The sequence below is a fragment of the Ciona robusta genome, chromosome 7, assembly GCF_009617815.1.
Source record: "Ciona robusta chromosome 7, ASM961781v2".
Lineage (NCBI taxonomy): Eukaryota > Metazoa > Chordata > Ascidiacea > Phlebobranchia > Cionidae > Ciona > Ciona robusta.
The window spans coordinates 7,134,590-7,149,184 of NC_143241.1; the positions used below are offsets into that span (position 1 = coordinate 7,134,590).

Sequence of the window (14,595 nt, forward strand, 5' to 3'; positions counted from 1 at the left end):
TTTTAAAAGTTTGATTTTGTGCACTTATACCTAAAAATGAAGGGTGTACGAACTTTGTTAACTTTCTCGTTGCGAGCGAATCGCACCTTCCAACTTCCCCTGAACAGAAGAGTCTCATTTCGCCCCCAACACATATTATCAAGCACAAGACCCATCCTGGCACCCACACAAACAAGGTTGAGTTCAGCCCACCCTTATAATGCACAACATGATGAGGATGGCCTCGACTTTGAGTGAGTTTTAAAACGGTTTTTTAAATTAATTATGTTTATTGTGTATATACAATTATTTTTGTTGCATTTGGATGCTAAGCTAGCATTTTAGCAACTGATGCAGCCGTAATATAAAAGAAGAGGCTGTTAAAACTGCCTATATTCATACATACTTGCATTGAGCTGCTATAGTGGTGTTTAAAAAAAACTGTATATAATTTATCTGTTTCTCCACAGTTAAACAAAAACTGGTTGTATTTGTGTGACTGGGAACGTTTATCACTCCATTTTTTTACAAATTAACAAACAACAATTGTATTTACATCCCCAGTTTTATTTACATTGTTATATCACCTTTTCCAGCTCCCTATTTAAAGACATAGATCCAGTGTTTGAGGAACACAGAGGAAATGAACGAAATGAAAGAAGTTACGCTGCAAACTTTAACTTCTCAACCGCTGACTTTTCGCAAAATGAAGATTTTGAGCGAGATTTTTACAGCGAGCATCCAGATTGTGCCAACAGATCTCAGGTATGTATGTCGGACTGTCTTAATTGTTAGTACACGGACTAGGCTAGTAATATATATGGTAGGCCTTTTAACAAAGTCCATGGTCGCGACCCAGTTAAAACCTTATTGCAAACACCTAGATGGAAAACCACTGGGCTAAATAGTTGGACCATAAGGTCACAAGATTTAACAGAATATATATTCCCAACAGAGCGACATTGATGCATTTTATCGAACAAATGGAATAACTATTGGAGGAGAAAATGTTCCAAGGCCGGTTCTTGATTTTTCCGAACTGCAATTTTCAGGTTAGTTTTAAATTATACTTTACACGAGGTGTTTGGGACAGAACCGTGTTATTGTCCTCCTCTTCGTGTTGCTAAATTTTATGTTTTAAAAAATAATTCTTCACCAGACCACATTGATTCCAAGTTACGTCAATCTAATTTTAATGTTCCGACCGCCATCCAATCAACTGGTTGGCCGGCAACTTTATCTGGTCGTGATGTCATCGGTATCGCACAAACTGGTTCCGGAAAAACACTTTCGGTAAGATTTGTTTAATTTATGGAAGAAAATAGAAATTTTTTTACTGAGAAAAATTGTTGTTTCAAATTAATAACATAGTATTATTATCTTTAACTTTAATTGTCTCTTTGATTAAGGTAGCAAAGATTTAAAAAGATTTAAAATCATAAGACAGAATATAGAGCCAAAAAACAACAGTTGTTAAGACACGATTAGAGTTAAAAACGTATTTACTTTTTAATTGGAAGAAAAAAGTTAGGTTGCTACACCTAGCACACAAATAATGAGCCATTTATGTTTAATTATTTAATTCATTTAATAATTGATGATGTTTTACGTTCTGGTTATATACGCCATCATATTTTTAATCCAATTTTAAAATTCAGGTCTGTTTATTTTAAAATTATTTCTTCCAGTTAGAGATGCACATTACAGAATAATTAGGTATTCTAGGATATCCTAGAATACTTTATTTCGAATCTAGAATTCCGAATCTAGAATTTCGAATCTTTTTATATTTACAGGAAAAAATAATTTCACCCACTTAAGTCAGTTTATTGACTCTTTCATAGCAGCCTTGTTGGAACACGAGCTGTAAAATGATCAAAAATTGTACTATTGGGTAGTTTTTGCGTCATGAAACGTATAGCAGGCTATGAAAAGACGTTACGAAACGTTTACTTTTGAAAGTCCCACAAACACAAAAATATTTTTGTTCAAAATTAATAAGTTTCAAAAATTGTTAATATAGTATATGAGATGACATGTAATTACGTCATTAAACAGAATACCGAATCCCGTAATTGGATTCGAATACAAAAGGATTTGAATCTCACGGATTCGAAATTCTGTAATGTGCATCCCTACTTCCAGTTTAATCTACTTGCCTTATAATTACGATTAAGTATTAAGGTAGAATATTGTTCTGATTATGTATATGCCATGTTTTCATCAAGTTATGTTTATTAATTTTAAAATTATTTCTTCCAGTTTATTCTACCTGCCTTAATTCACATACAAGCTCAACGACCACTTGGAAGAGGGGAAGGCCCTATTGTGAGAATATTTGTTCATTTTTTTATAAATTATGTAATGTTCAAGTTACTGGGAAACGCAGAACCTTATTTTAAGATTAATTTGCAAACAAAAATTTGTAGTATATTTACAACACCCCCTTTTTAGTACCTCCAATTTTAAATACACAGAACAAGTTATTTAATACACAAAATGATCTGGTGCCACGAAAACTTACCAGACAAAAATTAAGTCCAACCAATTGTATAATAAAATATTATATATAATAAATATTTGGGCTAAATGACATCATCAGCCTCTGCAAAAGAAGCCTAAAATACCAAAAAGTAACATTATTACAAAGTACATACAAAGGTATATATTGTATATATATATCATTTCTTTTTGTAAAAAAATAATATGAATATTTTTTCCACACAGGCACTTGTGATGTGTCCTACCCGTGAACTGGCTGTTCAGTGTGAACGGGTAGCCAACCAATTTGCTGGACCTTTTATCAGGACTGCATGTGCTTATGGGGGAAGTAGTAGGAATATACAGCTGGATAAAATCGGAGCAGGTAATTATAATGACAATATGTTAGTGTAAGGTTTTTTTTAAAATTATATTTTGGGAATGTATGGCTGTTTAAGTTGGGATTCGCACAAAAAAAAGAAAAGATTTAGCTAACTTTTGGTAAATGTTAGAAAACCATAGAAAAAATACATATTTTTTTTCAACTTTGTGGCGTTGTCTAAATTGTCAGCCATACATGATCCACGGTAAAGTTACATCTGGCAAAAACAGAGCACCCATGTTATAACGACTGTCATTTTCCTGTGCACTTGAGTTAAAAGCAAGTTACATTTATTTATTTATTCATTCATTTATTTGTTTTCAAGCTCTAAGAGACAAGGTTTATTAAAGTTTTAAAAAGGTCAATTGTTATAAAACCATAAAAAATACATGTTTTCTCAATCACACTTTTGTACACAGGTTGTTCCATCTTGGTTGCCACCCCAGGAAGGCTGATGGATTTCTTACAACATGGAGAAGTTAACTTAAGGAGGTGCACGTACCTTGTGTTGGACGAAGCTGACCGTATGTTGGACATGGGCTTCGAACCACAGATAAGGAAAATAATTGAACAGATTCGAGTGAGTGATGTATTCAGTGTCGCAGCCAGAAACAAAAAAGGGGGGGTTCAATTTTCCAAAATAATTTTTCATTTTTTTAAGTGGGGTGCCACTAAGGATGTTGATAATTTTTGGTTGCGGTATATTTGTAAACCTTATGTTTATCATCAAACAGGTAAAATAATGTTTCAGAGGGCAGTAATGGTTAATTGGACAATCCTGTCCAACTCCTATCGGTACCTCACCCACATAGGAAAAAGCTACAAATTAATCTTGTTTATCAATTTTTTTAGCCTGTATGTTTAGCAAGTATGGGGTACATGGTCAAATGCAAATCTTCTAAGTTACGAATGATCCTTTTTTTAGCCTGACCGTCAAGTAACAATGTGGAGTGCCACCTGGCCCTCAGAGATCCGTCAGCTTGCCAAAGATTTCATTTCCACAAAAAGTGCGACGCACATCAAAGTTGGATCCTCGGATCTTCAAGCAAGCGAGAATATTCAGCAGAAATTTGCCATCTGCCATTCACCTGATAAATTTAAACAGTATGTAAATAATCTATTAGCGCCCTATCTTGTATACAAAGTGGTTATAAACAAAACTGTTGAGCGGCTCATCTGGTATATGATATTTGATTTTTTATTAGTTTTGTATATTTTGATGTATGTGACACTGCAAAGTTTTGGTAAAAACTGGCGGCCGAAAAAGCACAATAACTACTTACTAAGTTAGAGGTAAATAATTTCTAAAACTTCTATTATATTAAACAAAAGATTTTTTACTTTTTAGGAATAATAACTATGCAAAAATTGGGTCCCTTTAATTAGTGCATTAAGTGAATTGTGGTCATGGCGGACATAGTAAATGTTGTGGACATAGTGACATAGTGGACATGCACCAATTAAAGGGACCCAATTTTTGCATAGTTATTGTTCTTAAAAAGTAAAATGAGAAATAACTAAAAACTTGTTTTTCCACCAGGTTTAAAGAAATAATCATTGAATTGAAAAACGCAAACAAAGATCAATTTTCACAATTCCCGAAAACCCTTGTGTTTTGTAACACCAAAGCTACATGTGATAGACTGTCACAGCAATTGCGCAATGCAGGTTTAAGATCCAATGCTATACATGGAGATAAAACGCAATCACAACGTGACAGTGTGTTGAATAGTAAGTCACATAAATAAAAATACTTTTTCGTGAACTATTTATTACCTATGGTCAAAAATGTATCACAAAGCACTCTGGGCTGTACATTTTAAGATCCGATCTTGTTTTCCTTTTTTTTTGTAAAATATCTATTTAGTGACAGTGTATTAAATAGTAAGTCATATAAATAATCAAATTGATTTTTGTAAACTAAAATTTATAGTCATGAGGAGTTTGTCTTTTAAACTTAAAAATACCAAATATTTGCATGTATTGCCACACATATATGGCAGTCTTCAGGTGTTTAGAACCTTGGTGTCTTTAAAAGTTGGCACATCTTAAAAAATACTGAGATAATTTTTTTGCATTCACAGATTTCCGTCGCGGCAGAAGTAACATTCTGATCGCAACTGATGTTGCAGCTCGTGGATTAGGTGAGTACGCACATTATTACTGTGCATGTGCCATAAATTATCGTTTGATAATCGAATGTATGTATCTACCCTTACATGGAAGGGTATGCACATCAGGGCCAGGGGTTTGTGTGGCCAAAAATCAACATCCGTTATAAAACAGATGTTCTGTTTCAAACATATGCTATTACTGTTCGTATATTTTCTCATGTATAAATTTCAGACATGTTGACACCAGGTATGTGATTTTCATATTTGTGATAAACCTTCATAAATTTCAGACATTAACGACATCCAGTACGTGATAAACTTTGACACTCCACCCACTTGCACGGATTATATACATAGGATTGGGAGAACGGGACGTGCAGGGAAACAAGGGACATCATATACCTTGCTGACTGAGGTATTAGTTTGTACATTCTAACAATTGAACACTAATTTTAATCGATTCTGTTTTCTTAGGCCGGGTTTGGCCCATTTACCCCAATACCCTTGTGCGTCTGTAAGTAACATGCTCGCTATAATAAAGTCCCTTATTGTTGTTCTCTCTCAGCATTTGTAGAAAAAATCAAATTAGTCTGTTTATTGTACTTCTGTATTTTTAAATCTTCAAAATTTAGATTAGCAAGCGTGTTTTCTTTAAAGAAATAATTAAATTTGGCAGTTTGTAATCTTTAGTATGTTTCCCTTTGACAGGAAAATGGTGCCATTGTAAAAGATCTTATCTCCAGTCTTGAAGTAATTAACCATGAAGTGGACCCCAAACTACACAAGATGCAGCAATGGTGGATACAGAATCGAACAAAAGCAAAACCTCGTCAGAGACCACAGACCAGGAGATTTAAGAACGGTAAATGTTGTGAAACTTAGTGTGAGCCGCACCTGCAGTGGCACAGCAAAGGGGTGTTTTGGGTGTCTGTAAAAAAACTGTTTTTAAAAACCTTTTACCATTTTTTTTCTAGCTGCAGCAATGCCGACCTGTAAATCTGTCTTTTTAAATTAAAAAAAATTAGGGGGAAAACTTTCTGCTTACTTTTTTCTAGCTGTGCTTTTGCATAGGCATACCTGTGAGACTATTTGTTTTTGTAGATCATTACAACAACAGGAGAAATCGACATTATGATGATGGCTACTACTGATATTAGTTGATAAATAATTTGACCAAATAATAAGTTTCACATCGTTTAAAGAAATGCGTGCTGTCTCTGTTCAGATTTTTTAAAACACAGCGTTTGATATCAAACAACAGTGGTAGTAGACAAGAAAAAAATGGCTGAAAAGTTGTCCCAATTTTAATGATAATGGAAGCACTCTGTTCAGCTTTTTTAAAGCACAGTTTGAAACCAATCAACAGAGGTAGTAGACAAGAAACAAAAAAAGTTTTCTGAAAAAAAAAATTGCCGGAGTTTGGTGATTGATAGGAATGATGTCATCGATGATGTCAGCGTTGATGTCACCATCTTCTTCCTCCCCTTCTTTGTCCTCCTGATCGATAAGCAGATCCATCCGCTGCTTTCCGTTCCTTCATCTTTTGAAACCTTTCAGCCATCTCTCGTACTTCTACTGGAACCTCCTGCAAAATAAACATTAAATGAAAAAGTTACTTCAAAGGTCAGGTTATATAATTGGCACACATTTGACTAGATCAACAAGTGCAAGGTTTAATTTAAGAACTCATCACAATTTTACTGCTACTTTTAACCATGAAGGGCCACGGAAAAGTTTAATTAAAGCACTTAATTGAGGCTTTTCGTACTTAAACACATTTAAAAAAAAAGATTGTGGTATGGCAGACAAAACATCGACATACACTACTTTTTTCATGTCAAATGAGCCCTACCTGTTCCGCTTCTTCCAATATAGCAATAAGTTCCTTAGCCGATCCCCAATCACTCCTTGTAAAGAAAGATATGGATGTTCCAGATTTACCAGCCCTTCCTGTACGTCCAACTCTATGCACGTATTCCTCAGTGTTGCGAGGGAAGTCGTAATTAATGACATGCGTCACATCTTTAACGTCAAGTCCTCGTGAGGCTACATCGGTGGCAACCAGGATTCTGACCTGGCCTGTGATATATTGCACGTTTATACAGAGTTTTACAGCAAGGCAAGCAGATTGACCAAAAGAGATTGGAATTAACATAATGGCCCAATGATTCTGTTGCATATGACAAGGCATACTAGGCAGGCCAAAGAAACTTGGATTTAGTTCCCTAACATATTTCATAGGGTCAAGTTATTAAAGTGAAATTTGTTTTAAGAGAGGAGATTCGAGAAAAGCAGATCTCTAATCAAGTAACATATTTTTTAAATAGCTCTATATAGTTTTCACTGCAGGCTACATATGGATCTGGTGCTCAGAAAACCTAACAGACAAAAACTTAACCTACCAATTGTAGGGAAAAAAATATCTTTATTTCGCCTAAATGGCATCGTCAATTACTTTTTTAATTGGAATCAAGGCTAAGAAAGAAGAGTTCTAAACAAGGATAATTAGGTCCAAACATAAGTACCAGTTTTAAAATCATCCAGTGCTTGTTCCCGATCATATTGTTCCCTCCCTCCATGGATTGATTGACATAATATGTCGTTGTACGAAAGATCGCCAGATAAGTAGTCACATCTGGCAATGGAAATATAAGGTAGTCACATCTAAATGGAAGTGTATTCTCTCCTCCATAATCTATTAATTTAACACAAAGAAGAAGAATTTTGAAACTAATGGCAAATTCGCAGCAATTGGTATTTTTAGGCATGTTCTGCATGGAAAGTAACGATTTTGTTCTGGTAACGAAAATAAATTATTTTAATTCACTACGAAAGAGCAGAAACTGCTGCTATTATTAAAATCACAAAAGTCTGGCATGATGTAAGGCTGGGTTCGCATTAAAGGAGAATCAGGTACATTTGGATTGAACACTTCATTCCCCAATCTATGATAAGGATCTGGTGCTAAGAAAAACTTACACAAAAAAGTAGTCTAGGACCCATGGTGTGCCATACTGCAGGACCTTACCCATATATATAGAACAAACAATATTAAACCCTCACGTTACTTTCTTCCCCACAAACACCAAGACTTTATCATCTCCTCCCATCTCTTCAATGAAGCGATACAAACGATCTTTCTTTTCGTCTTCATCAATCACTTCTATTATTTGTTCCACTGTGTGGGTGGCCTGGGAGAGATGAATGTACCTTATTTATTGTCGCATGGTGGGGCAACGACAGTTATAATAACAGGGGTATTGTCTTTATTCCCTTTTTTGTTTCATACAAGTTGCAGCGACAAGCCTTGACCTAATAATCTCTGGGTTAAAGGCATGCATACAGACAATTATCGGACTATACTTAAAGATATGATCCAAATTTCTTATCACACCTTAAACAACTATACCAAATCATCACAAGAAACTTAGGGTGTGTGATGCATAATAATCAATTTTTATTTCCACCTTTAAGAACATAACCATTCTATCACCAAAAAACTTTAACATCTAATTATCTCACCGCTAAATCCAGTGACCCCACTGTAACATGGAACGGATCTTTTAAATAAGATTTTCCGAGTCTTCGAACACCAGGTGGCCATGTTGCTGATGTCATAATAGTTTGACGATCCGGTCGTATATCGAGAAGTATTTTCATGATCTGCGGTTCAAACCCCATGTCCAACATTCGGTCAGCTTCATCTAAAACCTGGCAAAAAAGTTTTTTAAAATCTTTGGAATTTAAAAAAATAAAAAAATTATTGAAAAAAAGTTGCATCACCCAATGGTATCACTTACAATGCTTACAAAGTTGCATATCTGTTTTGGGATAACATAGATGGGCATAATGTGGATAAAACATGTTAAATAAAAACAAATCTGTTGACTTAAAGAATAAATGTATCATCTATGCCAATGGTAACACTTACAATGCTACAAAAATGCACATCTGCCAGGATAAGCTGCATAATGTGGATAAAACATGTTAAATGCTTTGAATAATCAACTTTAAGTAAAATGTAGAGCCAATTGTATTACCAGGAATGTCACACTGTTGAGTGTGATGACATTACATCCAAGTAAATCATTGAATCGGCCAGGAGTTGCCACGATGATCTCAACACCGCTTGTAACCAGTTTAATCTGGTTCTGTCTGTTCCCACCACCATATACACAGACACTGAAAATCAAAAGCAAAACAATGACAGATCTTTAAATTAGGAACAACAATGGTTCATGATCTGGTGCTCAAAAACATACAAAAATCAAGTACAACCAATTGTTGTATTACTAGTATTAAAGAGATATATTTTGTCTTAATTGCATGCCCAGTCTCCTATTTAAATAGAATCCAGTAATAATGATCGAGTGTCATTTCACCATGACAAAGACAATCTGAACAGGACCTTGAAACGTCAGCAAAATTATTGGCGAAAGAGCCAAAATACGCATAATATGCCTCACAGCAACAGTATATATCAATAGAAGGATGTATGCCTGACTGCTAATGTAAAAGTCTAGGCTTTAAGTCCTTGAAAAAGTTAGGTCATGACTTAGTCAATCAAACTGTGGTGAGAACTAGCTAAGGACATAAACGATCAAGAACACAGTTGTGAATGGAGTCCGGGACATTTTCAGCTGTTTTACTGATTGCATGAATGCGATACATAAACAGTCTGGGTGTTGGGGAAATGGACCAACTACATTGGAAAGAGTAGTTATGAAAATATCAATTACTAACCATCTTATCCCATGATAAGTATATTTCTTAATCTCTTGCTCAATCTGTAACGCAAGTTCCCTTGTTGGGGTTAGAACGATGGCGCTTGGACCTTCTCTTTCTTCTCGGGGACTGTAATTAGTATAACAACATAAATCTGTTACTTATACAGAGGTTATGGGTTCAAAGCTCCTCGCAGCTACCATTGTGAGCATATGTGTCCTTGGGCAAGACAATTAACAGCAATTTCTCCAACCCAGTGGTCACTAATTGATTGTATGAATGGTCAGACACACAGAAAAAACACAAATAAAGTTATATATGCAAAGGCAGTAACTTGAAACTGGCACAAGTAAACAAAACACCCAAGTGTTAAAACCACTGTCGTTTTTCTGGCCACGAAAATAAATCAAGTTACAGTTACTTACACAGGTTGAAGATCAATATGAATGAAGATAGGCAGAAGGAAGCCAAGTGTTTTACCAGTCCCAGTTTGAGCTATTCCAATCACATCATACCCTCGCAATGCAAGTGGCCATAGTTGAGACTGGGGGTTAAGAAAACTGGCATGAATATTATTGAAAGAATTTTAGACAACTGTTTTTTTAATGCTTTTACCAGTTTTAATCTTTAAACAGTTTCATGTGTTCAATTAAAACTAGTCATTGGGTGTGTAAACTGGATTATATTTATAACATAGCAGTTTTTTGTTTATCTCTTCACAACGACAGCGAAGATCATGTTTTTTAAAAACGAAGAATCAACATTAATACGTTTTTAAAACTTATACAAAATCAAAAATAGGCTATAATATCCATATGATAATAAAAATTGTTTACTCATAGTATATGACCACTATATAAAGAGTTTCATCTAAAACAATTTTTAAACTAGATTTACCTGTATTGGCGAAGGTTGCGTGAAGCCTTGTTTATAAATGGTGGTTAGAATATCAGGGTAGTGACTAAACGCATGTTCGAATGTTAACACTGGATTTAGTAGATCGCGATTCTGGTCTGTTAAGTCAGCAATACTGACGTCAAAGTTCTCTTTTCTGCAAAAAAAATCAAAGTACTTTTCGGATTTATTTGAGTCAGATGAGAAAAGTATTGGCGTAGTAGGAACTATATAGGGCCTGTAGATTAAAAGCAGTCCATATTTTTCTGGTCGCACAGCTGAATATAGTTGATATAATTAACTTCAAATGAAGTCATTCTGCACAGCCAACATAGTACCTCCATATTTGTACTTGAGTTTTTGACATATCAGCAACTGCGTCATCTTCTATGTAGAAGTTTTTACGAATAGGCGGCAATTTTCCCCATCGTTCTTCACGTATACGCTCACATTCTTTGTTCATAAAATCCCAATCAATAAAACCACTGAATATGAACAAATGTAACTTGCGTTATCCTCACGTGGCTCAAAAAACGACAGTCGTTATAACACAAGTTTTTTGTTTCTTACATATTGTGCCAGGTTAAAATTATAACATACAGTCATCCACATCAATTACTACAAACGCTTTCAAATTTTATAAACTGGCCAACAATAGAACCTGATGTGTTCATATATAAATTATTTAAACTGTTTTTATGCTAATAACTTAAGTGGGTATAACAGATAATTCAACAAAACTAAATGTCACTTACTCTGTTGTCATGCCAGGACCTGAATCATTGTAACCTGTAAAGAATACAAATATTAATGCAACAAATTTTAGTTTTATAGTCATTTTATGAAAACTCAATTTGTCTAAATATAGGATTTCAAAATGAAAATTTATGTTCTATGTGGGTAAGGTCCTACAGCATGACATGCTATGGAACTTGGATTTAGACTAAAATTGGCTTGGATTTAGAAAAAAGTTTAACCTGCCTAAATAGAGATAGTTCAAAATATTATCAAATTGATTTAGACAAAATTCTGCCCATTACCCTCTAAAATAAAGAAAAAAATAAATAGTGATATTTTAGTACAGACGTAACAGTTTACTGTTATGCATGGCACGCCATTGGACTTGGATTTACACTAAAATTGGCTCATAACCATTCTAAAATAAAACATTATCAAATAAATAGTGATATTTTAGTACAAACGTTACAGTTTACTATTTTGTGGTTTGTAGTTCTCTCGATCTTCAAGTAATTCCTGAATAAGTTTCTTTGCAAGTTTACAATCCTCTGATGTCCCAGTTATTTCAACAGGAACTTCATAATTATATTCATCATCTTGGCAAACCTGGAAACAAGTTATAAACTCAATTTTTAGTATAGTAAGGTGGGAGAAGATAGGACACTATTAGCACATAAAATTCAAATATTCTTATCGCATTTTAAACAATTAACAACAATCAATTAGAGTCGTCAAGATACCGTTTTAAAATTCTTTGAATGTTTTTTGTTTACTACCAAATGGGACGAAATACAATAAAATATCACAAAGCAGCGGCCCCATTAAATTTAAAAAACAAAACATATGCACCATGCCGACAGCGCAAAACATATGCACTCTTTATATCTGTGGCTGCAATAGGAATAACTAGATTTTCGCAAAAAAAAAGATAATTAGAAAATGTATAACAACAACTTGCCTTTATATATGTATTTGATTTGTCTCGAATATCATTAATGGTTGATCCACCCCGCCCTGATTTTAATTGAAATGTTGAATTAAATTACAATACACACATGCGCTTTAAAACAGTTCAATAACTAGGTACGTTCTATTTAATAAAATTAAGTTTAAGAAACCTATTAACTTTCCACAGTCGATTTTTCGGATTGCTATTTTAATCATCTCATTTGAGCCTGAATAAAACAAAACGTTTAGAGTTAAACTTATTTTAGCGGTATTATTACAATGCATAGACCAACAAAGCTATTAAAAACAAACAAAAAAACAATCACTCATAAAGTTACATACATGTCAACTGCTAACTTGCAAAGTGTATGAAACAGAACACCCAACTTATAACAACTGTCAATGCCAATCAAAAATTACAAAAATGAAAAGATGAGAGTAGTAATGGTAAAACAACAGTTGATAAAACACCTTATTGATAAAACAGTAAAAAGCTTGGAATAAAAGGCGTGACCGTTACACCCTGAAAGATTATTTCACCTGTATCTCTTTCTCTTGGTTGTCTTCTGTTTAAATTTAGATTCATCAAATCATTTATCATTTCATGTGCGGCGTTTCTTGCATCTTGAGAACCAGAAATTACAACTGGGACGTCAGTTTCACTTCTATCTCTCTGACAAACCTATAAAAATGACAAATAAACTTTTCTTACCAGGGGTGTAGGCCTAATCAGGAATTACAAAGTGGGAAATTACAAAACTTTATATTTAAGTGTTTTTTATGCGGTACAAAAAACAAAACAAATGAGCCCAATGAACCATGGTTACTTCATGCTTATTAGGCTAACTATAGAACTAGCGTGTAGTACTAATAATAAGACATTCAAAAAAAGCTGGTTTCATTATTATTAGGAAACACCTAAAAAAGTCACAAACAAAATGTCCAAAAAAGTGTGTATTGCTAAAATTAATACTGACTTTGATTCTAGCTCCAGATTTTTGTTCCAATTCTCGAATCACGGAACCCCCTTTACCTGTTATAAATAAACACATGTGGGTAAAAAGTATTGTCACACAAAATCGTAAACATATTATTTTTCTGTGGCAAGTGGTTAACATGCATGCCTCTAACCCAGAGGTTATGGGTTTAAGGCTTGTTTCTGCTACCATTGTGAGCATATGTGTCCTTGAGCTTAATTGTTCAAACCAAGTGGTCACTAATAGGTTGTCTAAATTTTCGGTCATGCAGACAAAATAATAATTCCCATTCACAAAGCTGGCATGAGGTGTATAAAACAGAACAGCCGTCTTATTACGACTGCCATTTCCGGCCACGTGAGGATAAATAAATTACATTCTTACCGATAATCTTTCCACAGTCTCTCGAATCCACAGTTATCGTTGTTGCGTCATCGAATAAATTGTCCGACCCTCCAGCTACAAATAAAACTTTAATCAGTAATAGAAAACCATGTCTTATTTTATACATGCAGTACACAAACTAATATGATAACACATGGTCTCTAATTGGGGTGTTTAAGGTGACATGCCACTTTAACATTTGAAACAGTTTTTTTATTTGTTATGATTTTCATAAACATATGTTCTAATTTTGCTAATAGTAAATAACTTACAAAACCATGACAAAATATAAATAGATATATATATATTATATACTAACAATTAAAAAATATTTACCAAAATCTTTATCATTATTTTGTCTATCATCAATTCTGTTGTAATTTCTTCTCTGATTTCGACCAAAATTGACTTTGTTTGGCACACCTTACACACAAACGGTAGAATGTTATGGAATTACTTTGTAGCTTTTTTATAAATTTTAACACAACAATTTTGTCACAAGTGAAGAATCCTCTGGTACACAACAATTAGGCTGGTGGAAAGTGTTAGAGGTTGGTAGTTAGGGAGTTGTATGGGGCTATAGTGGTTATAGGATTAGTTTAGCAGATAACGTAGGGAGGGGGGGGGGGTTTCTTTACTAACTGTACACAACAATTTTATTATGAAACAGATAAATTACCACAAATATCCTTACGTGGTTGTGAAAAATCGAAACGCGAACTCGGCTTCGAGATTTCGTCTTCCTCGTCCCAACAGTCACACATTGCGCAACTTATTATAACTTTCTACAAACTAAATGCCCGCTTAAAAGTACGGACCACTTGTTGTGGATAAATTTCAAAGACACATGGTTATTGCATTACAATGTATGCGACCGCGGTTACGTGAACTTTCTATAAAGTAAAGTTATTAGGGGCTGTCATAGTATAACAACTTGTATAATACAGTTGTCACTTTACTTTTATATACCAAC

General features: G+C 34.2%; 2 protein-coding genes across 2 annotated transcripts; one reads left to right on the forward strand and one right to left on the reverse strand.

Annotated features, from left to right (window-relative positions):
- The first annotated feature begins 33 nt into the window (after positions 1–33).
- On the forward strand, positions 34–6,161 carry LOC149734311 (putative ATP-dependent RNA helicase DDX5). Its single transcript, XM_089881849.1, has 13 exons — positions 34–233; positions 576–744; positions 935–1,031; positions 1,139–1,272; positions 2,242–2,307; positions 2,707–2,845; positions 3,262–3,422; positions 3,768–3,946; positions 4,383–4,573; positions 4,927–4,986; positions 5,247–5,371; positions 5,665–5,818; positions 6,058–6,161. The coding sequence occupies exons 1-13, from the start codon at positions 37–39 to the stop codon at positions 6,105–6,107; spliced, it is 1,722 nt and encodes a 573-aa protein (XP_089737975.1). The 5' UTR covers positions 34–36; the 3' UTR covers positions 6,108–6,161.
- LOC149734312 (putative ATP-dependent RNA helicase DDX43) lies at positions 6,138–14,518 on the reverse strand. Its single transcript, XM_089881842.1, has 19 exons — positions 14,317–14,518; positions 13,959–14,045; positions 13,623–13,697; positions 13,239–13,294; positions 12,802–12,943; positions 12,432–12,488; positions 12,272–12,327; positions 11,790–11,919; positions 11,331–11,364; positions 10,914–11,060; positions 10,579–10,732; positions 10,107–10,225; positions 9,700–9,810; positions 8,997–9,138; positions 8,479–8,667; positions 8,020–8,147; positions 7,482–7,591; positions 6,809–7,035; positions 6,138–6,541 (listed from the first exon to the last, which is right to left on the reverse strand). Exons 1-19 carry the CDS (start codon positions 14,384–14,386, stop codon positions 6,422–6,424), a joined length of 2,154 nt encoding a protein of 717 aa, XP_089737968.1. The 5' UTR covers positions 14,387–14,518; the 3' UTR covers positions 6,138–6,421.
- Between the last annotated feature and the right edge of the window lie 77 nt (positions 14,519–14,595).